This window comes from Chrysemys picta, chromosome 5 (assembly GCF_011386835.1).
Source record: "Chrysemys picta bellii isolate R12L10 chromosome 5, ASM1138683v2, whole genome shotgun sequence".
In the NCBI taxonomy this organism is placed as follows: Eukaryota; Metazoa; Chordata; order Testudines; family Emydidae; genus Chrysemys; species Chrysemys picta.
Genome location: NC_088795.1, coordinates 129,709,557 through 129,735,942, shown reverse-complemented (window position 1 = coordinate 129,735,942; position 26,386 = coordinate 129,709,557). Strand labels below are relative to the sequence as shown.

Sequence of the window (26,386 nt, the reverse complement as noted above, 5' to 3'; positions counted from 1 at the left end):
TTTCCTCCTCTCCTCTTCCCAAACATCCCTCCTAACTGCACTTGTTATTCACTTCCATGTTTCCCTTTAAGGGCTTGTTGACACAAGAAAGTTGCCTGGGTTTAAACTGAGGTGTGAATTTAAGCTCATTTATTTAAACCAATGCACACCCCTATGTGGACACTCTTACTTCATTTTAAGAGTGGCTTTTTTTGGTTTAGTCTAAGAATTTATCTACACTTGAAAATTAATTTGGATTAAGTGTGAATTTCAAGCACAGTCAACCTTGGATTAAGCTAAATGGGAATAAGATACTCTGGGACAAGTGTCCACACATGGAACAGCTAATGTGCTTTAAATTCACACCATACCTTGATTCAAATTTACTTTCAAGTATAGGCCACCCTAAATCAACGAGCGTTAAACTAAACCACAACAAACCTCTCTTAAACTGAAAAAAAGCATTCACATAGGGGTTTGCCTCAGTTTAACTAAATCAGTTTAAAAACCAATTTAAGGTAAACTAGTGCAACTTTTCTTGACAAGACCTCACTGCCTTCCACTTTTCATGTGTCTAGCCACTTCCTCATCGTCCTTCAAATCTCCTTTAAAACGCACTTCTTTTGCCAAGCCTTCCCACACTGACGGTGAAATTCATCCCTGTGCAGAGGGCTAGCACAGGACCTGTGTACTACATCAGGCCTATTTAGGGCCTGTTCCCATCCCTTTCCTTTCAAACTGTTTCTAATCCATCTGAACTGGACTCTATGCCCTCAGGGCAGAATCTTTGCTGTCTCTTGATTTTTATAAGGTCCAAGTACACTTATGGTTTTCTATAACTAATACCTTGAAAGTCCACTAGAGCCGCAGTTTTGTGGATGAGATGGTTTAGGTAGCTTTGCAGTAGTCCTTTGAAAACCTAACCAGGCTCTATGTGATTTCTTGCTTTAATATATCACAGTTCAGTGAATGGACGTTTGTTTCATCATCTTGCATTGGATGTAAATATGTGAACATCAACAGCGGCTGATATGTCTCTTAAGTAAAGAAATGAAAATCTTTCTCGTCCTAGTTACTGACTGCTCCTCTCTTTAACCTTTGATTTTAGGTGGTACATTGGATGAGGCGACGAGAAAAGATCTTTTCACAGACACCTTCTGTAAAGTGTGCGGGGCTGTGCTGCAGTTTGAGTCACAAAGAATTTCACATTACGAGGTAAGCCATAAGTGTATGTCAGTATCCTCCTACATAATGCTACCTATATTTTTTCAATGACAATTGCATTGCATGTGGGTCACTTACGGCTTTTTGTAGTGAGTTATCCAAGACTCATCATCCTGGTTGGATGGTGACCAGAGTTGCATACTGTGACCATTAGGCTCAGTTACAGTTAGTACACATGTTCTAAGTAGATCACATAGGACACAGTGAACTATAAATCATGCGGAAGGCTTTTAGTCGTGGAACTAATAAATATCTTGGGTGAATACTTTATATGTCATAAAGTGTACTTTGCCTTTACATGGGATCCTGTGTCTGTACAGAGGTTCCCAGGCACGAGCATTTTTTCCAATTTCAGCCAAAGCAATACGATCTCTTCACGCTCAATCTTCACAAGTTAAAGAAGTTCAGAATGTGTACTGCCTTGGGAGTTCATTATTGTTATCTACAGTAGAAACTAAGGACTTGCTCCAGCAAGGTGCCGAGTTCCCTTAACTCCTGTTCACTTCAGTTGGAGTCAAAGACACTCAGCACCTCATAGGGATCAGGCTTCAGCATGAGTTTCTCTCTTTTGGGATATGTCTTCACTGAAGAAAAAAAAAAAGTGTGTTAACTTGAGTTAAAATAGCAATGAAGACGTGGCAAGTCAGCTTTTCACTTGGGTTAGCAATTCAACTTAAAGCCTTCAGGGGAGCTTGAGGTTGAACTCGAGCTGCTAACCTGAGTTAAAAACAGAGTTGCTGTGTCTTCACTGCTATTTTAACCCAGATAGTTAACCTGAGCTAAGAACACACCATTGTTTTGTTTTTTGCAGTGCAGACATATGCTTTGTTGAATCTGACCTCAGCTGAGGATGCAGATAATATCCTAATGACTTCACCATTACAGGGGAAAGGCTATTTTCCATACTGATAGTATTTTGAATCAGTGTTTTAGCCAGTATCAAACTTGTGTGTAGCAACATCTCGTTCTCTTTGGTGGCACTGTATGGGCAACCTAGGATTTCTCCTCTGAAGCTTTCTTTGACAGGGTAACAAGCCTTGTGGATGAGGGAAGCAGTAGATGTGGTATATCTTCACTTTAGTAATGCTTTGGATCCTGTCTCACGTGACCTTCTCATAAACAAACTAGGGAAATGCAATCTAGATGGAGCTACTATAAGGTGGGTGCAAAACTGGTTGGAAAACCGCTCCCAGAGAATAGTTATCAGTGGTTCATAGTCATGCTGGAAGGGTATAATGAGTGGGGTCCCGCAGGGATCAGTTCTGGGTCTGGTTCTGTTCAATATCTTCATCAATGATTTCGATAATGGCATGGAGAGTACACTTATAAAGTTTGCGGACGATACCAAGCTGGGAGGGGTTGCAAGTGATTAGGAGGATAGAATTAAAATTCAAAATGATCTGGACAAACTGGAGAAATGGTCTGAAGTAAATAGGATGAAATTCAATAAGGACAAATGCAAAGTACTCCACTTAGGAAGGAACAATCAGTTGCACACATACACAATGGGAAATGACTGCCTAGGAAAGAGTACTGCGGAAAGGGATCTGGGGATCATAGTGGACCGTAAGCTAAATATGCGTCAACAGTGTGACAATGTTGCAAAACATCAAACATAATTCTGGGTTGTATTAGCAGGAGTGTTGTAAGCAAGACACGAGAAGTAATTCTTCCACTCTACTTCGCGCTGATTAATTAATGGAGATATCCCATCTCCTAGAACTGGAAGGGACCTTGATTAGGCCTCAACTGGAGTATTGTGTCCATTTCTGGGCGCCACATTTCAGGAAAGATGTGGACAAATTGGAGACAGTCCAGAGAAGAGCAACAAAAATGATTAAAGGTCTAGAAAACATGACCTCTGAGGGAAGATTGAAAAAATTGGTTCTGTTTAGGCTGGAGAAGAGAAGACAGAGAGGGGACATAATAGTTTTCAAGTACATAAAAGGTTATTACAAGGAGGAGGGAGAAAAATTGTACTTCTTAACCTCTGAGGATAGGACAAGAAGCAATGGGCTTAAATTGCAGCAGGAGCGGTTTAGGTTGGTCATTAGGAAAAACTTCCTGTCAGAGTGGTTAAGCACTGGAATAAATTGCCTAGGGAGGTTGTGGAATCTCCATCATTGGAAATTTTTAAGAGCAGATTAGATAAACACCTATCAGGGAAGATCTAGATAATACTTAGTCCTTCCATGAGTGCAGGGGACTGGACTAGATGACCTCTCGAGGTCCCTTCCAGTGCTATGATTCTATGATTAATAAATATTATTATACAAACAGTCTTTGTCCAGTTGTGATTCTCTTGCTATATCAATACAATCTGTAAGTATGAAAGCAGCTTTTCATAGTTTCAGTTAACCAGCTTTTAACCTATTAAATAAGTGCCATGTTAATTTTATATTCTAGTTTTTTAATGAAAATGTTGTAAAAGTCTATCAACATTATTATCTTTATCAGCCAAATTTGTAATCTCATCTAAAAAAGTTACCAAGTTAGTTTGGCAATATATACTTTCCATAACACTATGTTGGTTGGCGTTAATTATTACCCTCTGGTAATTCTTTATTATTCAAGTCCCATATGAGCAGCTCCATTATCTTGCCAGAGATCAGTGTCAGACTGACCGGCCTGTAATTACCCAGGTTATCCGATTTCCCCTTTATAAATATTGACACAATATTTGCTTTCTTCTGGAACTTCTTCCTCAGTGTTCCAAGAATTATTGAAAATCAACACTAACAGTTCAGTGAGCTCTTCAGCCAGCTCTTTTAAAACTTTTAGATGCAAGGTATCTGAGCCTGCTCATTTAAAATGTCTGACTTTAGAAGTTGCTGTTTAACATCCTCCTGAGATACTAGTGGAATGGAACGAGCGTTATCGTATGATATGACTATATCATCTGCTTTTTCCCAAATACGGAAATAAGATTTGTTGGACATTTCAGCCTTTTCTGTATCATTATTGATAATTCTACCATTTCCATCTAGTAATGGACCAGTACATTTTTTTAGGATTATCTGACCCTGAGCATGTGAACAAGACCTACCCACCAAACATCTGAGAGGATTATCTGAACCACCTCAGAGCATCAGTGTCTTGTCTCCAGCTATGGCCCATCCTTCATGCTTCAGAGGAAGGCAAAACAAAAAACAAACAAAAAGGCCCCAATCCAGAATACATCTGGCCAATTGTGATACAGGGAAGAGGGGGAGGAGGATTCCTTCCTGACCCCTTCAGGTAACCATCTGAAGCCTTGAAGCATGAGATTTAGATTATAGTCATTGTCTTAATGCCAAGCTGCAAGTGTTATGAGCATGCTGAGGGCAGTGCAGAGCTTTCTGTTCTGTCCGTGGACCATGAAGGAAGGGAATGAACAGGGGGTTTCTCAGATTTTGACAAAGCAAATCTTAATCTCTGGGTAAGTCAGCACATGGGTTCTTGTTAATGGAGTAGGAATTTTTCTCTTTCCAGGGCAAAAAGCATGCTCAGAAAGTTCGCCTTTATTTTCAAATGCGCAGTGAGCAAGATGACGGACAAGAACCTGGCAAACAGAAGAGACCAGATTGTGTGACCTTTCAGGTGACGTTTCCTCTTCAGATCTCTGGCTAAGATGTTAAATGAGCTCTTCTCAGTTACAGGGGTTCAACTGCTTGTCTTTGGTTTCAGGTGGATGGGAGTGGAGTAGTGGACAAAAACAAATATTGCAATCTTTGCAACATGATTTTTACTTCTCCAGTTGTTGCTCAGTCTCATTACCTGGGGAAAATACATGCCAAAAAGCTGAAGCAATTATCAGGAGACCAACCTCAAGTGCCTGCACAGAGCACTCAACCACAAACAGGTGAGAACTAAATGGGCTCTGCGTTCTACATGGTGCATGTATTTTATTGTCACTTCTCTGAAACAGATAAAATGAGGCATTGATCATCTTCCCAGCACTACTGCTTCTCTGTGCTTATATAGCGTATTGAAGTGTGGCAGTAGGTATGACAACTCAAGATGCAGCCATCAAGTGAAAGAATGAAGACATTGTTGCTTAATCAGAGTCAGCAAATCCATAGCAAAGGACTGGGAGTCAGGGACCCTGGAGTTATAATCCCTGCTCTTCCACTGACTGTGACTGTAGGCAAATGTCTCCATTTCTCCCTCTGTGAAATGCAAATAACAACACTTCTACTCTTGGGGTTTTGCGGGGGTTGATTGCAGCCCTTAGCAGGCATAATACTAATTGCTAAACTAGTATTACTAATTATTAAGAAAATCAGTTCAAGAACACACAACGGTGACTAGCGCCTTGTGCAAGTCCTAGGGCTGAAACCTAAAGTATCTTTTGTGTTCTCATGCCACCCGCTCAGGATACCTGCAGGAGCTGGAAGAAGGTGACCTGGTGGTGAGAGAAGCTCACGTGTCCGGTGAGCCCATTGTGAGAGGAGAGAGCTTGAGGATTATGTTCTCTCATGAACACTGTAGTCTGTAGGCCACAGGGCTGCTATTCTGCTCTCCCTTTTCGACTCCAGTAGTTCAGTATTTATATTTACATGGTTCCAAGAACTGTTCCACACTTTCCTTTGTTGTACTATTAACAGGTTCCCCCGCTGGTCCTTCTACATCTCTGGCACTCCAGCAGCCCTCCGCTGAGAAGCCCTCCCAGGATCCTAATGTTGAAGAGTCCACGTCATCCTCTAGCATTGCTTTGGATTTAAATGATCCAGACAAGTATTGCAAGCTCTGCTCAGCTCCCTTCAATAATCCATTGATGGCCCATCAACATTATGTTGGCAAGAAGCACAAAAGGAACGAAGCCCGGAAGAAGATGATGGCGGAGATGGGAGAGGAAGCTGTTCCTGCGGAATCCAGCGCAAATGGTAAGTAAGCTATGGGGAATTATTCCAGGGTCTTCACTGATTGTAGCTGGGTGTTTGATGGTGTTTGATTTGTGCAAGAAAATGAGGGCTCATTCCTCTGCTTTAGACTTAGTTTGTTTTCTCCTTTCTCTTTGCGCGGTGCACTGCTAGATTTTATGGTCTCTGAACACCTTGCTTTGGAAATATTTCCTGATGGCACTGAGGTCCAAATCCAGTTCTCATTGAACTTGGCAGCAAAACTCTCGTTGACTTTAATGGGAACTGGATCTGGCCCTATGTGAGTGAACTGCCAGCCTTTCCTATACTAGAACTCAAGAACTGGATCCGACTCCTTATTCAAATGTTGCCATTTATATATTTCAGATCTCATTAGATGAATCAGGCTGTTGATCATAAATAAACTCGAGGAATACACTTTGATGCCAAACAATAGCCTGTTGGGGTTAGGTGTGTTTGCTGAATTTGCCTGATAGATAAGGTTGTTGGCTTTCGAGGTGGGGCATTTATTTACTGATTTTGCAGTGTTTGGAAATATTGATGCTTCAGCTTCTAAGGGGCGGGAATGACGTAGCTTTAGTAAAGCACAAGCCTTTCTTCCTCAGACCTTACCATGTATTCACTTGAGGCTACATATGTTACATCCATTACGTACCATGTTGAAATTTCTCTAGGCATCATCCAGCATTCTCTACTCGGGAGATGCCTTTGTCTGAGCTAATACTACTGTATTTAGACTGGATAGTCCAGTTTATATTGTAAATGCTTATACTTTATCCACATCATGTATTTACAATAATACTTCAATTTCCAGCACAGCTATCCTTCTTGTCAGCACTTAGGTACCAAGGTAATAGACACTCTAGAAATATCATAGACAGAGAGATAATCATCAATGTCCATAAATAATAATCTCGTTATTTAGATCATGCCCATAATATACTGTATGCTTAAAGGTTTACTATCACAGACCCAAGTTCTCATTTAACTATAACAAAACAAAATCTGTTCACTACAGAAACTTTACATCTGTCTGTAGAAGATTTTAGGAGGATGCTGTCTCTATAAAATAGCAGTTGCATAAGGGAGTAGACAAAAGGTGCTTTGCGTTTTGCTGTTTGTTTGCAATCTCTTTAACCTGCAGCTCTCTGTTCTTTCAGCAGTTGGAGTTGGTAACTACATATGTCCTATATGTAACATCACTCTTACGTCTATAGAAATGTACCAGTCCCACATGCAAGGAAATAAACATCAGATTAAGTAAGTCTTTTGTCACTGGGGCACCTTGCATTGGCCACAGTTGGAAGACAAGATACTGGGCTAGATGGACCTTTAGTCTGACTCAGTATGGCTGTTTTTATGTTCCAACTGTATATCTCTGGCTGCACCACTGCACTGTTTTAAAGTTCCTATTAAAGAGTAGAAGGGGTGGAGGGGGTGAACATCTTGTGCAGTATCCTCTGGTGGCTGCTCTGTTAATTGGCTTTGACGTTGCACATTTATTCTACTGACTTAAATAGATGCCAACAATTTAAAAATCATACTCAGATACATTTTTTATCTACCATTGGGTGATAACATCATCTCCCTCCCTTCTCCGCTCCCCAGATCAGCTCATGGAGTGAGCACGCTCGCTCTCACACACTCATTCACTCACTCACTCTCACACACACACACACACATACTTTTAGATGTTCCTTGCCAGCGGAAAAGGCCTGCGCAGTTTGTCCTTACTAATTTTGCCACATGGAGGCAGCACCACATACTTCAGTATGGAGCCTTCTGTGTTCAATCATCCTTGGAGGGAATGGTCTGTAATGTAGGGTTACCATTGCCATGGAAATTTAGGACCTGATCCCCCAAAATGTGGAGAGCCCACAACTCCCATTGACCTTCATGAAAGTTGCTGCACGCCCAACACCTGTTGGGAACAGACCCTGTTAATATTAAACAACCGATATACATAATATAGGAAAACTAGTTATTTACAATCTAGATAGAGAGCGTCTTTAAATCTCTGCGTCCAACTAGTTTAACAGTTTGTGGGTTTAATCTCTCTCTACATTCACATATGGTGTAATCCTTTACTATCTGGATTCTGTACCACAGAAAGGTGGGAAGACACAGGATCTTTTTTTTTTTTCTTCCCCTCCACTCCCCCACCTTTTTTCCCTTTCCTTTCCTATCTAGTCATTCCCCCAGTCACATCTTTTAAAAAAAACAAGACAAAACTGCTGGTCTTAATAATAATACTTAGCACTTATGTAGTGCTTTTCAAGGCATCTTCTCCTCTTAGTTAATTGCTTTGGTATAAATGTACACCTCTACCCCGATATAATGCTGTCCTCGGGAGCCAAAAAATCTTACCGCGTTATAGGTGAAACCGCGTTATATTGAACTTGCTTTGATCCACCGTAGTGCGCAGCCCCGCCCCCCTGGAGCGCTGCTTTACCGCGTTCTATCCGAATTTGTGTTATATCGGGTCGCGTTATATCGGGTCAGAGGTGTACTATGTAACATTCCACATCTGAACCAGGAAGACATAAAAGTCTTTACCTGACATTCTACAATAGTTCAAAAAGGAAACAGGCCAAAAAGTAGATTAGTTTTAGTAACTACGATTTTATATCTGATTCTTGCAGAGAAACCATGGTTGTCAACCTCATAAAGAATTCCAAGAAAACATATGACTCCTTTCAAGATGAATTAGAAGATTACATTAAAGTGCAAAAAGCTAGAGGACTAGAACCAAAAACATATTTCAGAAAAGCAGAGGAGGAAGAGTTTGAAAACTACGAGTTAGAAGCAGTAAATGATTGTGATGATATTGTATCTTCCAATGTTACATTGGAACAAGGACAGCATTCCATCCTCTTCTCAGAAACCTATATGTCATCACATGCTGTTGAAAACAGATCGCTGTGCTGGTCACCAGCTCATGAGAATAGGCTAAGACTAGAAAACATGGCTAAAGGTCATGACAGCAAGGAATATTATTCAGAAATGCAAACACCTCAGGTGACCCCTTTCAAAGATGACAGCTATGGCCTATCATCTGCAGAATCCAGTGACTGCTACAAACACATCTCTTCTGATAATAGCACCCGCTCCTATAGGAAAGGCCGAAAGCTTCGAAGGAAACATGAAGAGGGGGAAAGACACACTGGGGAAGGAGAAGAGAAACACAACAAAGAAGCCACAATGCAGAAGAAAAAGGAAAACAGTGAAGAGACAGATTCTGGAAAGGACAGTGAAATGCAAAAGCGAAGAAAGATTGATACAGATTCAACTCACGAGAAAAAATCAAAGCACAGTAAAGACAAAAGAATTAAAGAAATACCCACTGAGAAGGAGAGTAGAAAGCATAAAAAGGATAAAAGGAAACCACAGCCTGATGGAAAAACAGAAGAAGAGATACTTTGGGATGAATCGATCCTGGGATTCTAATAGAGGTTTTGATTAACTTTATGAAGTCGGTATTTTTTGTAGTCTCTCTTAACCATGGGGTGTACTATGTTATGACTCAATAATTTTTGTCCCACTCTGTGGAAGCGAGAAAAAGCCTGACTTCTGAAACTATTGGGTAGTAGGTATGAATCAGCTTTTAATAATCTCATACACACAACAGTCATACAACAACATGAATTGAAAGCCTATAATCTGTTCTGAATGTACTTCAAATATGGGTCAGTAGCTATAGCATTCCTTTTGGAGTTTTATCACAATGAATTGTCTCTTCCAAATCATATTACTGGCATTAATATGGAGAATTTGGTGGTTATTCCATTAGTATACAGAATCTTGTAAAATAAATGACAAGTACACAGTGTTCCCAATCCTCCCTGTTCCAGTTTCACTAAAGGCTTTTAAAGGGGAATGTGAAAAATATTTAGGTTTTTTGGTTCCAATTATTTACAACTGTTGTTTTTTTCACCCAGTTCTGAGTGAAAAGAGAGAGTCTATTAAACATGTAACTGATTCTTAGACATATGTTGTCCAGTATATTTTTCTCATAACTATGATCCAAATTTTTAGTTTAGGAAATACTGATAAAGTGCCATATGCAAAATCAATTTCAGTTAGTAATTCCAGGCTAAGTAGTGTTTGCCACTCTGATTCAAGATAATGTACTTAAAATCTGCAACTACCAGTGGTGGAATAGAGCTTGGTTTGAAAAACAAACCAACAATACTTGAATTTTTCAAGAACAACTTGGTGGGGGGTTAGAAATAACATTTTATTAGCTCTTCATTCACAATATGAAACTAGATCCTTTTGATAGAAAACTAATGTAATATTTGGTGTCTTGTGGTACATGAAATGAGCTGGTATTCTCAGGCTGCCTTTGTGCTACTCTCATGGGTAGTCTCAGGTCCTGGTTCAATGGGCCATTGAGACTGGAGCTACCTTTGCACCCCTACAGATGGTCCTTCTATGGCAGGGTTAGGTCACATTAGCAAAGGAGTGGGGGAGGGGCATGCACAGTGTCTGCCTATGGCAGTGGTTTTCAATCTGTAGTCTGCAGACCTCCTATGTCTAAGATTTCCAAAGGGGTCCACACCTTCATTTGACATTTTTTTAGGGGTCCACACAACAACAACAAAAGGTTGAAAACCACTGGCCTGTGATGTCTGGGGGTCTTTGGCTAAAGGAGGATAGGAGTTTCCTTTGCTGTCATTCTTTCACCTTTAGGAGTCTTAAATTGACTCTAAAATGCTGTTCTGCTCACCCAAAGAGCGATTGGTCTGTCGTGTAAATGCTGCACATGCTACTTGTCAAACGTTCTCATCCAGCATATGTGAGATGGATCTCTATTTTATATAGAGATGTTATAATTTTCTAGCCATTCATATTATATAAATAATGGATGTGGTTCATATTTTTTCCAGATATTTATTTGCCTGCATTTGCAAATTTGTGTCAATAGGTATTTATATGACAGTCCATTTAAAAACAATTACCAAGCCTGTTTTAAAAAAAAACTTGCCGTGTATTGCAAGTACGTGTTTACCATATATACTGTTTTTAACTGTCAACTATCATATGCTTTTTTTCTTCCCCAGTTGCAAAAGCATCTAGATACTGTTGATAACTAAAGGAAAATATGCCAATTTTAGGTTATTAATCTAATTGAAACCACAAAAGCATGGGAATTTGGAGGTGAGGCACAGACGAAGGCCCCAATTCTACAATCAGATCTGCACGGATGGACAATGACATCTGCATGGAGACCTATTCAAGTCTAAGGCACAGATCCGATTGCAGAATCGGGGACTTAATCTGTAACACATTCTTGTCTAAACTTGTATATAGCAAGGGTCTTTAGACAGACAGCAAGATTGAGCTATGGGCAGATTTTCAATCTTAACTCTGAACTTCATTGTTGCATTAGGACTGCTTGAATGTAGGTTCAGTATGAGACAGGATAATCTAACAGTTAGAACAAGGGACTGGGAATCACGACTCCTGGATTCCATTCCCAGCTCTGCCATTGGCTTGCCACATGACCTTGCCTAAGTCACTTCACCTTGCGCTTCAGTTTCTCCATCCATAAATCAGGTATAATAATAATTACCTCTAAGAGAGGGGTTGTAAGCTATACTGTTTGTAAAGAGTGTGGTGATCCTCAGTTAAAATGTGCTGTGTGAGTGCAACAAGTGTGTATATTTAGGGTGGATTTTAGTATTTCCTGTGCCCACCTGTCTTTTCTCCCTGGTATGTGGTACATTAAAATATCCATTGTGATATCCAATACAGATATGTTTGAAAAAGGCTATAGGACTTCTCTCCTGCACTTTCAAGAGCAGGAGAAAAGTCTGGTTGACTGTGAAATAGAATATGTAGCAGAATGATGTCATCTGAAAGCTGCAAAGTGTATAATTGAAAGATAAATGTGAACTTCTGAATATACCTTGTATGCCCCCAACTCAGCAAGGTACATTGTGACTAGTCACATCTTAAATTTAGTTGTGCACTTAACCTACCTTGCTGAGTCAGGATCTAGGCCTTTAAAATCTCTCCTGAAAATCTCCCCTGGCAGAATCTCTATAAAGTGAAGATTAAGGGGTATTCTATTTTAAATGTAGTATATGGTCTGAATATAATGCCCTTCAACTAGCTCCTATAACTGTGTAGTTCAAATTTATTATATAAGAAGTACAATTTATTTATTTTATTTCTGGGTTAGTCTAATTGCATAGGGATATTACCATAGATCTAAAAATATGTCAGGTGAACAAATTTTCAGAATGCTTCAAATATCAGAATAAGACATTAATTTGACAGTTAAGCATTCCAAAAATTCTTGTAAGTAACATTTGTGTTATTACTCATGTTACTGTGGTAAAAATGCTTAGCGGTATTTTAAAAAAATGGGACCAAATTTCAGTGAAGTAGCTAAATGATCATTGTCAATTAGTTTAGGGTTTTCTCTATATCTTATTTATTTTATGCTCTATTGCTTTTAGTAATACCTCTTTAGAATGGGGAGCATATAATTCTAAACGTCCTGAACCTGTGAATCATGAAATGGAGCCCACCATCTGTATTTGGATCCCTCTAAAAGTTAGTGACTGTTGGTTTAAAAATTGTGTTTATCCATCAGAGTACTGAGGTGAAAGCATCAGGCTGTGATTCAAGAGATCTCTGTTCTCTTCCCAACTGTTCCACAGATTTTCCGCACGACCTTGGGCAACTCTCTTAATTTTTCTGTGCCTTAGTTTCCCCATTTGTAAAAATGGGCTGATAATAGTTTCATGGTGTCGTGAGGATAAATCCATTAATTTTTGTGAGAAGTGCAGATACTATGGTTATAGGTTTATAAAAATTTCTATAAATAGAGATATATAGATATGTACAGTGATGTCCAAAAATGAGCATAAATGCCATAATTTTTTTCCCTTTCTGCAGAAAGTCTTAAAAACAAACAGAGAACGATTCCTTCTAGAGAAGGTTCAACCTACAGCTAAAAGAAAAATGAACTCACTTTGGCAGTCACTCTTGTCAGATCAAAAGTTGGGCTGAAACGCCATCTGATAAATTTTCAATAAATGCAGGAGCGTCTTCATTTCAGAGAGTTACAGGAAAAGCACGTAACCAGCTTTGCTGCTGTTCCATGACGAGCTGCACGTGATAAACTGCAGCAGCAAGTTAGGCCTAAATTCTCGACTTGTGATTTTGGGGTGTCAAACTTGGAGACCTCTTAAAGGGCCCTGATTTTCAGAGAATGCCGAGGACTTGCTCTCTCAAAATCAGGCTCCATTAAAGTGTCTCAAGTTGAGCACCCAGAATCACTACTTGCTTTTGGAACACGTAGGGCTTCGTGCGCCAGCTCTTTCACCTCTAGAGATATGGTTGTGTCCCAAGTCAAACTGAACTTTCTGGTCTCATCTTAGAATGTGAAATTCTCTGCTGCACAAACAGGCCGCCTCCTCTAAAGAGGGAAAGGAGGGAGTATTGCGTGTCAGGACTGAAGTAATGGGCAGACCCATGCTGTGAAACTTGCACCAGGCCTTTCTGCTCATGCATAGTGCTTTCCTGTGCCTGCTTAGCCCGCTCTCAACTTCAACACCATTTTTAACCAGTGTGCTTAACAAGTCACCTGCCACACGATCCCCTCCACATACAGCCACACTGGTGGTGGCTTCATTCACATTATCTCATTAAGGCCCCACTCCCACAAGGTACTGAGTGACTACAATCCTGCCTGAAGTCTTCACCCAAGTACAGGACTACTCCAACAAGAGGTAAGAGTGCTCAGCACCTTGAAAGATTAGGCCCTAAACATTTAAGGGATAGGGATGCATAATCTTAGCATGTCTCTCTCTTGGTTTAATGTGCCATTCAAGGCCAAATCAGGCATAAAAATCCATGTGTTAGTCTGTGAAATCCATCTCCATTATTCACCATCATGCAGCTTTTTGAACTAGAGGGTTCAGTACAGTTCTGAATTGTTAGTAGATGAAAACTCGCAGGGCTTGATTCTCATTTACGCTACGGCCCCTTTATGCAGCTCGGGCAAGGTATGTAGGTAATATGCCTTAGTGCTGGCATAGTTTATATATATACATCTGTTTTAAGGTGCTTTGACTCCCAGAGTGATGTAAAAGTGCTCTATTGTAAATGAGATTCAGGCCCTCAAATCTGAGGGAGAATGTCCCCCTAGATTCGTAACTGGCTGCTCTATGTATTTTGTATCTCTCTTTTTTTTTTTTTCTCTAGATTAGCAGATGAAAGAAAACAATCTCTCATCCTAAGGAAAGAGGAGAGCTCTGGGCAGACCTCACACATCAACCACACTCCTCTCTCTCTCTCTGCTGTCTCCTCAGCCGTTCCTGTGGCAAAGGTGTTATGTAGGCTAACACGTGCAAAGCTATACACACAGTGTGCAGCTTGGCTGTAAGGAGTGGGTGCTTGCAAGGCATCAGGTACGTACAGTATTTAGTGCAGAAGTAGTCACAGTGGCATAACCCTTCCTGCTCTTCCCTTTTGCGCTGTCCCCCTTCTCTTCAGATGTGACAAAACAGGAAAGCTAATGTCAGTGGGGAATAAGAAATTCAGAATATACTTTTGCGCTGATGTCCAGTCTCTATTTTCTTTATAATGACTGTTTGGTCTACTGTAGTTTTTATCCTACGCTATTATTTTACACCAATATCTGTAATGATTTAATAGCATGGACTGCTCTTAGCCTTGCCCGTATCACACTGGCAACTGGATTGAAACCACTAGTTCCGTTTTATGGAAGGGCACAAAAGATGGCAGGATGGAGGCCTATATATGTAACAATATAATATGTTCTGTCAGGCTTGTTATCTATCAGAGGTAGCATAACTGTAACAAACATCTTTTTATAAAGCTGTATACAGTAACCCTGTGTTGGGCATACAAAGAGAAACTGTTACACAGGACTTACATGTCTTTGCTCACATTGAGGGGCTCTGGTGTTCCCACAGTTCCCACAAGTGCAGAGCTAGTGTGGTTTAATGTGATCACAATAGCAAGATGTATGTATCTGGAGTATGAGCCAGAATGTGCCTGTGTTGCATTGATGGATCACAGGAGAAATGTAACCTGAGCCTTAAATGTTCTAACCCCTGTGTTTAAATAATAATAAGAAGTAAAAATTTAAGCACCTAAATCAGTTGTTTTGGTTTTCAGAAGTGCTGATCACGTGCCGCTCCAGTTGACTTCACTGGAAATTGTGGGTGCTCAGCACCTCTGAAAATCAAAGGCCACCCATTTAGGTGCCTAAAAATGGATTTGAACAAATTTTGAATCTTCTGACTTTAGTAAGATTAAGGATAGTTGTGAAATGCTGCAAACGTGACTTCTTAAAGCCACCCATTCTGCCCTATGTGTGTTTATTTGTCTAGTGGGCCCATGAAAATGAGCTTCCCACCACTTGCTGTGCTACGCTTGCTGGCTTGGTTTGTCGCATTCAACATTGAATAATGCTGGTGCCTGCCTATGGAGATATGGTAAGTCTGTTGATTTTCCCCCTCTAACTTCCCACATCGCCCACCCCCTATTGTGTGGTGGTTGCAGGTCTCTGGTAAGGTTTGTTTTAATCTGATACACACAGAGACGTGTATTTGAATTAGTTTTGGTGAGTAGCTGTATAAAGTACATAAATCTTCCTATTGTTCTGATACATGGTACATATGATGGCTCATACAATGGTATACAATCAAACTGATTCTATGAGTCAACAGTGTGCCCTTGCTGCCAAGAAGGCAAATAGCATTTTGGGCTGTATAAGTAGGGGCATTGCCAGTAGATCGAGGGACGTGATCATTCCCCTCTATTCTGCATTGGTGAGGCCTCATCTGGAGTACTATGTCCAGTTTTGGGCCCCACACTACAAGAAGGATGTGGAAAAATTGGAAAGAGTCCAGTGGAAGGTAACAAAAATGATTAGGGGGCTGGAGCACATGACTTATGAGGAGAGGCTGAGGGAACTGGGATTGTTTAGTCTGCAGAAGAGAAGAATGAGGAGGGATTTGATAGCTGCTTTCAACTACCTGAAAGGGGGTTCCAAAGAGGATGGACCCAGACTGTTCTCGGTGGTACCAGATGACAGAACAAGGAGTAATGGTTTCAGATTGCAGTGAAGAGATTTAGGTTGGATATAAGGAAAAACTTTTTCACTAGAAGGGTGGTGAAGCACTAGAATGGGTTATCTAGGGAGGTGGTGGAATCTCCTTCCTTAGAGGTTTTTAAGGTCAGGCTTGACAAAGCCCTGGCTGGGATGATTTAGTTGGGGATTGGTCCTGCTTTGAGCAGGGGGTTGGACTAGATGACCTCCTGAGGTCCCTTCCAACCCTGATATTCTATGATTCTGTTGCCATTCTAATCTGTACGTGTGTCCTTTGAAAGCATTTACAAGGGGCTAATGCTCTGCAGGAGCATTTTTAAAAAAAGCAAAAGACACCTGTTAATTTAACATTACAGTTCTGAGTGAATATAACCAAAGTCAAGGATATTCAGAATTAATGCTTCCTCCCTATCTCTCCACATCCATGCTGATGTCAGCCACGTCCTTTTTCATGGTTGCAGAAGCAGTGCTGGAGAGGCCTTCATCCCTGCTTTGAACTTAGAATGCCTGGTATATTTACAGTAGATAGATGACTCCATCCTCGATTCATACTCCTGCGAATATTGGTGACCACAGACTGGCCCCGATCCTGCAGTCTGATTCACATGGACTGATGTCCATAGCATACTGCACAAGTGTGAGATCTGCCAGCGTGGATCAGATTGGCGGATCAGGGCCACTGTATGTAAGATTACTGCCTGATCTCAAATCTCTGTGTAGGCTGGACTCAAGAGAGTAAGGTGGAAACATCACTTACCTCCCCCCAGCCCTGTTGATTTATGTTTAATCCTGTAATTCTTGCAAGGAATACTGTAAATATAAGATAATTTTAAAAAATATTTTAAAATCTCTGTACTAACAGCCCTGTATACTCAGTTGTCATATTGAAATCTAATTACCTTGCCACCAATTGTATTCTTTTTATGCTTCGTTCAGCTTCGACAGGGAGAGTGGCTTTGTTGATTTCACTTTCTGCTTCTAGTCCATTGTGGTTTTTGCGCACCAGCAAGTTCCTGTTGGAGTTGAGTGCCCATCACTGCAGGGGGAATACCTAATACTTTTATTCCGTTTTTTAACTGAAAATAATTTTATTCATGTTCGGCTCTGCAAAACTCTTGACTATGGGTCTAAACAACTTGGCAGTGTCCTTTTAAACATCTTTTGAGGCTGTTTTAATTTTTATTTTTTCAGGGTTTAGAATAGAAAATATATGAACCCATAAGAGGTCACTGGGTCCCCATCGTAAAATATAATTCCAGTCATTCAGCTCCCCAGTAAAAATAGATGCAATGTGTTTAAATACTTTACAGAGGGAAAGGTTCTCGTTTTCTCAGTGTCAACCCTGAACCCATCTACCCTTCCTCATTCTGCCCTATGGAGTAGCTCATATGTCAACCTTCATGTTGATTCAAAAAGATTTCAGACACTTCAATGGATTTCAAAAGCCTCTCTTGTGTTTTACAGGTGTACAGAGCAGAGAAACAACACAGGGGAGAGGCTATCTCAGCATCCCAGATGAGTTGCCCAACTTTCTACCTAATTCTTCTGAGAACGTTAATCCAGATGATCTCATTGGTCCACCAAGCAACAACCCTCTTTCCAGTCCCTAGTTGAGACTTCTTCAGTTGTGCCCTCACTTCTTCAGTTGTGCCCTCAAGAAATGAGCAAACAATTATATCTACGGTACTCCGGGGGAAGTTCTGTGCCAAAAATTTAAAAATTATTTTAAAAGTCTGCATATTTTATTTGTCAAAATAACACAATATAATCCCACCAGTTGCAATTATTTTTGGTCATTTATTTCAAAATACCAGTCAGCAAGTATGTCTGTAACAATACAGACCAACAAAAAAGATTCAGGAAAATTTTTTTGAAAAATAGATTCCTTATTAGGCATATTAATACAGAATTCTGAGTAATAATTCATTTAAACTACAATACAGAACCGTATTTCCCACACCCCTCAGAAGCAGAGCAAAGGCTTGGGGGAGTCAGGGGTAATGGAGGAGCTGAGGGAGAGGGAAGTAAATTGCTGGGAAGGGGCCTGGCTGTGAACTTGGAGGGTTATAGACTCATAGACTTTAAGGTCAGAAGGGACCATTATGATCATCTGGTCTGACCCCCTGCATGCTGCAGGCCATAAAACCGTCCCTACCCCTTCCCTGGACTCTGCTGTTGAAGTCCCCAATCCTGTTTTTAGTGACTGCAATCGGCAGAGACCCTCCTGCTAGAGATCCCTGCCCCATGCTGCGGAGGAAGGCGAAAAACCTCCAGAGGCTCAGCCAATCTGCCCTGGAGGAAAATTCCTTCCCGACCCCAAATGTGGCGATCAGTAAGACCACGAGCATATAGGCAAGAGTCTCCAGCCCGACCCCGTTAGCCATTATACTATTTACCCACCATTGCTTGGCTTTCCTTGACTACTATGTTTTACCATTAAACCATTCCCTCCATAAACTTATCTAACTTTATCTTAAAACCGGACAGGTCCGTCGCCCCCACCGTTTCCCTCGGTAGGCCGTTCCAATATTTCACCCCTCTAACGGTCAGAAACCTTCGTCTAATTTCAAGCCTGAACTTCCCCACGGCCAGTTTGTATCCATTCGTTCTGGTATCCACATTAGTACTAAGCTGGAATAATTCTTCTCCCTCCCTTGTATTAATCCCTCTAATATATTTAAAGATAGCAATCATATCCCCCCTCAGCCTTCGCTTTGTCAGACTAAACAACCCAAGCTCCTCTAGTCTCCTTTCGTACGACAGCTTTTCCATTCCTCTGATCATCCTAGTGGCCCTTCTCTGCACCCGTTCCAGTTTGAGTTCATCTTTTTTAAACATGGGAGACCAGAACTGCACACAGTACTCCAAATGAGGTCTCACCAGCGCCTTGTACAACGGAAGCAGGACCTCCTTATCCCTACTAGATATACCTCGCCTAATGCATCCCAAGACAGCATTGGCTTTTTTCACCGCCACGTCACATTGTCGACTCATAGTCATCCTGCGGTCTACAAGAACCCCTAGGTCCTTCTCCTCTTCCGTTACTTCTAACCAATGCGTCCCCATCTTGTAACTAAAATTGTTATTAGTCATCCCCAAATGCATCACCTTACACTTTTCACTATTAAATTTCATCTTATTTCTGATACTCCAATTCACAAGCTCATTCAAGTCTCCCTGCAGGATATCCCTGTCCTCCTCCGAATTTACAACGCCTCCCACCTTCGTATCATCCGCAAATTTTATCAGCCCACTCCTGCAATCGGTTCCGAGGTCAGTTATAAATAGATTAAATAAAATGGGTCCCAAAACCGAACCTTGAGGCACTCCACTAGTAACCTCCCTCCAACCCGACAGTTCACCCTTTAATACAACCCGCTGCATTCTCCCCAGTAACCAATTCCTTATCCACTTCTGGATTTTCATATCGATCCCCATGTTTTTCAGTTTAACCAATAATTCCTCATGGGGTACAGTATCAAACGCTTTACTGAAATCCAGGTATATTAGGTCCACCGCATTTCCCTTATCTAATAAATCCATTACTTTCTCAAAGAAGGAGATCAGATTCGTTTGGCACGATCTGCCCTTCGTAAAACCATGTTGTAATTTATCGCAATTGCCACTACCCTCCAGGTCCTCAACTAGTTTCTCTTTCAGAATTTTCTCTAACACCTTGCACACTACAGATGTTAGACTAACAGGCCTGTAGTTACCCGGATCACTTTTTTTCCCTTTCTTGAAAATAGGAACCACATTAGCTATTCTCCAGTCTAACGGGACCACCCCCGAGTTTACAGATTCATTAAATATTATCGCTAACGGGCCTGCTATTTCCCGCGCCAATTCCTTCAATATTCTCGGATGTAGATCGTCCGGTCCTCCCGACTTAGCCCCATTAAGGCGTTCAAGTTTTGTTTCCACCTCGGATACGGTAATCCCCCATCCCGAATGCCCCTCTATAGTGGTGCTAGTATCCCTAATACCTTCATTGGCCTCATTAAACACCGATGCAAAATATTCATTAAGATATTGCGCCATGCCTAGATTGTCTTTAATCTCCTCTCCGGCAATAGACTTCAGCGGTCCCACTTCTTCTTTCTTTGCTTTCTTCCTATTTATGTGGCTGTAAAAACTCTTACTATTGCTTTTAATTCCCCTCGCTAGGTCCAACTCTACACGGCCTTTGGCCTTTCTCACTCTATCTCTACATTCTCTGACTTCACTTAGGTACATTTCCTTACTGATCCCTCCCCTCTTCCACTCTTTATACGCTTTCTGTTTTTTCCTAATCGCCCCTTTGAGTCGGTCGCTCATCCAGCTCGGTCTAAATCTCTTGCTTAGTAATCTTTTTCCCTTTTTTGGAATACAGGCCTCCGACAGCTCATGCATCTTTAACTTAAAGTAATCCCAGGCTTCTTCTGCTTTTAAATCCATTAATACGTTTGCCCAGTCCACTTCCCTTACCAGTCCCCTAAGTTTGTTAAAATTGGCCTTTTTAAAATTATAAACCCTATAATTTGTTGTTGGGTTGTTGGGTCTGGGTGGGAAATGGATGGAATGGGTTGTGTTTTTTTGGGGGGAGGGGGGGAAAGGGCAAGAAGAGATTGTTAGGGAGCTTCCCCCATGCAGACCCTGGCTGACCCCTAGCCTCTCCCATTGAGTCAGGCACATCTGCCCCTGTCCCTGATGTGTCCTTGCACCTCTTTCCCCCCCCTGTCAACGTGTGTCCCTCCACTCCCACTCAGACACGCACTCCCCCCATCCCCAGGTGGCCCTGCACCCCTCCCCATCCCTATGTGGCTCTGTACCTCATCCCCATGTGTCTGTGCCCCCACCCATTCACTCCCCTGTCCCTATGTGTCCCTGTACCCCCTCCCCCTGTCCCCATATGTCTGTGTCCCCACTCAGCCACCCTCTGTCCCTATGTAGCTCAAGCACCCTCCCCCATCACCATGTGGCCTTGTACCTCTCTCCCCCCCTGTGGTCCTGTGCCTCTACTCCCATTCAGCCCAGTCTGTCCTTCCCACTAGCCCTTATGAGCCCCTTTCTGACCCCCCCAGCACTCCATGCTGTCTGTCTCCCCATAGCCCCTGTATTCTGACCTGGCCTGACAGGCACTGTGAAGAAGGAAGGATTTTTCTCTTCCCTAGCTGGCTGGGAGCGGCTGCTGTGTTCTAGCATCACAGCGCCCTCTGGTGGGCAAAAGGCAGAACTACAGCAACATTTAGGCAGAAGCTTTTTTCTGCACAAAAAAATAAAATTATGCATGGCTTATTAATTGTGTGTCCACTCAGTAGCGCAGAATTCCCCCAGGAGTACTACATGGTTATAATACCTGTTGATTGGTCATGTTGTGCACGCACATATGCTACATCACATGTGATTGTATTGCTTTGTCCCTCTGCGGGGAGGATAGCCCAGTGGTTTGAGCATTGGCCTGCTAAACCCAGGGTTGTGAGTTCAATTTTTGAGGGGGCCACTTAGGGATCTGGGGCAAAATCAGTATTTGGTCCTGCTAGTGAAGGCAGGGGGCTGAACTTGATGACCTTTCAAGGTCCCTTCCAGTTCTAGGAGATAGGATATCTCCATTAATTTTATTTTACTGCTTTATTACTGTCACTTGTTTGGTCATGTCCCTTGCTGTACTTCCTGTGAAGTGCTTGGCATACTTTGGAACAATGTAAAACATCTACTACTAACAATGAATTTAGTGATATACAACCTCAGACCCTATGCCCTGCTACTAGGACTAGCAGGAGGAAAAGCTTTTTATTTTTGTCACTAAAGCCAGCCCTTGTGTTTCTGAACATTAACAGAGAGCAGATCCACTGAGTAAGGTGGTGTCATTTCTACCTAGTCACTTTTCAGAATAAAATCACAGTTTATGCACTAGTGAGGTGCAAAGAGTTATCCCATACACATCAGATTATGAACATCCATCATCATCATCTTTTATTTCATAGAATGCTTTATATGTGCACTGCTTTACACAATGTGTAAGGACAAAAGGTCCTTGGCTCAAATTATAATCTAACTCCAACAAATATAATATGCTGGGCAATTCAGGCCTAGAAACGCAAAGAGACCTTGAGTGGGGGACGCACAGGAAGGTTCTCACCAAAGCAATGACTTTTGGGCAGTGGAAGATTTGAAGGAGGAGAGTAAGTTGTTTTTGGCGTGTGGGAGGCAGAAGGCTGCTTCAGGCATAGGGGCCTGTTTGAAAAAAGGTGTAAAGTTAACAATGGGAGAAGTAGATAAAAGGATTCGTGAGGAGAGAGGGAAGAGAAGAACCTAAGGATCTAGAGCGGATGAACAATGTAAGAGCTCTTGCAAAGCCTTGAAGCTTGAGGAGGAGAAATTCAAACAGGAAGTGAAATCAGTCTAAAAGGTTTCAAGGGGAACTGGAGGGGCTGAGCTCAAAGTGATGGCAGAGAAGAAACCAAGCAGCCACATCAGCAAAAGAATCCCCTATTCAAATGTTTTCCTGATACTAAAAATGATCTTAAATGATGCAGAAAATTAATTGAAATTACTTGTTTAAAATCAGTGGTGGTAGTGTTCCTAGCTCTGTTACGCACCTGCTGACTGATCTAGACCCAGGTTAGTTTATCCTAGTGGAGGTTATGACTAGAGATGGGTGGAGGGTGATAATTCTGGTTTGTGGCAACTTTTTGGAACAAAACCAAAACTTTTCGGAATGATTTTGTGAAAACAGAATTGTGTCAAAATGTTCATTTTCAAGTAAAACCTGAGCTTTTTGATCCTAGAAGGTGTGTGACACATTCTATAGCCTGGTGGGTAGGGCCTCGGATGGGGGAGAGCACCATTCAAGTCTCTGCTCTGATTGCCAGAAGAGATTTTCATCCCAGATCTCTCTGAGTCAGGGAGGGAAGAGACTTGAACCTGGATCTCCTCATCCCAGTGGCCTCACCACCAGGCTATAGAGGTGTGATCGATAGAAAGAAAGAATGAATCTCTCAAAATATCATTTAAATTTCATTTAGTCCAAAACGTTCCAATCAGCTCTAGTTAAGTGACTTGATCATGGTCTACAAGTACATATGTGGCGAAGAGATTTGTGACCGTAAACACCTCTTTAATCTAGCAGAAGGCGGCACGACAAGATCTAGTAGCTGGAAGCTGAACGTAGACAAATTTAGACTAAAAATAAGGCGCAATTTTTTAAGAGTGAGGGTAGCTCACTATTGGAACAACTTATTTAGGGGTGTGATGGATCCTCCATCACTTAAAGTCTTTCAACCAAGCCTGGTTTTCTTTCTAAAAGATACGCTATAGCTCAGACAAGCTATAGGCTTGATGCACAAACTACTGGGTGAGTTTGATTGCCTGCATAACAGGCCAGCAGACTAGATGATCATAACTGGTCCTTTCTGTGTCCTTGAATTTTTCCAATCTGTAAAACTGAGATATGGTTACATACCTGCCTTTCTAATGCACTTTGAGATCTACAGATGGCAAGAGCCAAATATAACTATTAATATGCATTGTATATTAAAGTTTTTAAAAGTTGCTTAACAAACATTTGCCTGGTATTCCAAATATTTTTATTATAAAGTAATGCACATTGGAAAAATTAATCCCAAATATACATACAAAATGATGGATTCTAAATTAGCTATTACCACTCAAGAAAGATCTTGGCATCATCATGGATAATTCTCTGAAAACATCTGCTCAGTGTGCAGCAGCCATCAAAAAAGATAACAGAATGTTAGGAACCATTAGGAAAGGGATAGATAATCAAAGACAGAAAATATCATAATGCCACTATATAAATACACGGTACAGCCATATCTTGAATACTGCGTGCAGTTCTGGTCACCCCATCTCAAAAAAGATATATTAGAATTGGCAAAGGTACAGAGAAGGGCAACAAAAATGATTTAAGGGTATGGAACAACTTCCCTAGTAGGAGAGATTAAAAATACTGGGACTGTTCATTTTGGAAAAGAGATGATCAAGGGGTGGGATATGAAGGAGGACTGTTAAATTATGTCTGGTGTGGAGAAAGTGAATGGGGAAGTGTTATTTACCCCTTCACATAGCAAAAGAACCAGAGATCACCCTTTGAAATGAATAGGCACCAGGTTTAAAACAAAGATAAGTACTTCTTCACACAACACAGTCAACCTGTGGAACTCGTTGCCAGGGGATGTTGTGAAGGCCAAAAGTATAACTGGATTCAGAAAAGAATTAGATAAGTTCCTGGAGGATAGGTCCATCAATGGCTATTAGCCAAGATGGTCAGGAATGCAACCCTAGGCTCTGGCTATCCCTAAACCTCCGACTGCCAGCAGCTGGGGCTGGTAGACGGGATGGATCACTCAATAAATTGCCCTGTTCTGTTCATTCCCTCTGTAGCATCTGACACTGGCCACTGTCAGAGGACAGGATACTGGGGTAGATGGACCATTACTCTGACCCAGTATGGCCATTCTTATGTTCTTATGATTGTATCTCCTTTGAGTCTCTGTCTCTTAATTAACAATTAGTTAATTGGGCTCAAGTCTTTCAAAAACTTGAGAAAATTTAGTTGTGTGCAGAAGTATTTGCAGGATTGGGCACCTTTGTTTCTCAGCTAGACCACCATTGTAAATGAGGACTTGTTCTCCAATGGATTTTCCTGGGTTCATTAAATTTTTATTCCTGTTTTTTAACAATAATTGCAATGCTGTGGTTTTCAATATGATTGATTTTTGCCTTGTGTATTAAATTAAATCAGATTTCATGAACTTTAATAAATATGATATTTATAGATGTTCTTAATCTAGAAATAAACATTTTATTTTCTTTGGACTGTTTGGGTGTTAAGCAACTGTTTTACTGTTCCTGAAATTGATATACAAGTCCATGTTGCATTCTGTGATGGGGAGTACCAGGCTCTTTGAGGCCCCTCCTGGAGGCCTTGTAGTCTTACCACACCCTGCCCTAGCAAAGGAGCAGTGAAGGTGGGTCCTCCAGCACTGTCTAGAAAGGCTGCAGGAAAGCAGCCACTCAGAGAATAATAGGCTCAGATAAAAGGAGCTACAGGGTCTGAGCAGGTCTGTTCCTGGCTGGAACGAGAAGGGTGATGTAGGGCTGGAAGACTGTTTAGGGTTACCACCCGTCCGTATTTCCCCGGACATGTCTGGCTTTTGCGTCTTTAAATAGCTGTCTGGGAGGAATTAGTAACAAGGTTAAAAGGTCTGGGATTCCCCCCCCCCTCCCTCCCTCCCTTCCATGCAGAGTGCAGTCAGGGGACAAGAAGTGGGGGGGTTGGGGGTTCTGAGGGGGGCAGTCGGGGTGGGAAGTGGGAGGGAGTGGATGGGGGCAGGGCTAGGATGCCCCCTCCCCCCCTCCGTGTCCTCTTTTTTGATTGTGGAAATATGGTAACCCTAAGACTGAAACTCTCCAGGCAAGGCGTACTGGGAGTGACCATGCTCAAGCAGGGATAGGACAGAGAAACTCTCCAGGTGTGGAAGCTTGGTAGAGACCCTGCTCAAACAGGGAACAGACAGAGAGAACCCAAAGACTGTAACCCTAAGGTAACAGGTGAATGTGATGGGACCAAGAGGGAAGCAGTCCAGGGAATGCAGCAACAACTATTAAGGGAAGTAGTCCAGGGCTGCTGTTTACAGGGTCCCTGGGTTGGGACCTGGAGTAGTGGAGTGGGCCCAAGAAAAGGGCTAGATTTAAAAGAGCCCCAGGGGGCTGAAGAGAGAAGGCACCTTCAGGCAGGAGAGGCTGAGTCCAATTTGAGCCAGGGAATTGGAAGATCTTTGTGTGTGTTTTGGACTTGAGTACTCCAGAAGGGGTTCATTCATGCCTACTGTCTGTGTGTGACTTGGAGGGAGGGCTGAGCCACTGAAGACCTGCCTCGTGAGGTCAGCAGCCTACAGGGGGTGCCAGGAGAAAAAGAAGATTGCAGCACCACACCCAGCCGACAAGAGGGGCTCATGATATGCGAGTGCACTGTGTCACACATAAATACCACAGGTGTATGAATCATTTGTTGGGATGATGATTATCAATAATCCAGGGCCCTTAGATACTCTAGGACCTAGACTGGAATATCCGAAGTGGAGATTCCCCCATTAAGAAGCCGGCCTAGGTTTTCATGCCCTTTAAGAGTTAGCCAGTGCCTAATACCATTAATTATTTATATAGTACTGTTAATGTTGCCTGGCATTGGACAAAGTGTGAATGTGCTGGATAAAGAAGA

General features: G+C 41.8%; 1 protein-coding gene across 5 annotated transcripts in view; it reads left to right on the top strand.

Annotated features, from left to right (window-relative positions):
• KRCC1 (lysine rich coiled-coil 1) overlaps nt 1-24,984 on the top strand; it is a 49,617-nt gene extending 24,633 nt beyond the window's left edge. For 3 of the 5 annotated variants that reach the window (XM_008169709.4, XM_065597247.1, XM_065597246.1), the window contains 6 exons: nt 1,088-1,194; nt 4,675-4,782; nt 4,870-5,044; nt 5,790-6,068; nt 7,226-7,325; nt 8,708-10,051. In XM_008169709.4, the coding sequence (XP_008167931.2) occupies nt 1,088-1,194; nt 4,675-4,782; nt 4,870-5,044; nt 5,790-6,068; nt 7,226-7,325; nt 8,708-9,512 (1,574 nt within the window). In that variant the 3' untranslated portion in view covers nt 9,513-10,051. Of the gene's footprint in view, nt 1-1,087; nt 1,195-4,674; nt 4,783-4,869; nt 5,045-5,789; nt 6,069-7,225; nt 7,326-8,707; nt 10,052-12,974; nt 13,811-14,285; nt 14,492-15,439; nt 15,545-17,625 lie in introns of those variants that run through there. The other 2 variants (XR_010601639.1, XR_010601640.1) reach the window with 2 other exon arrangements.
• Nucleotides 24,985-26,386: the final 1,402 nt, after the last annotated feature.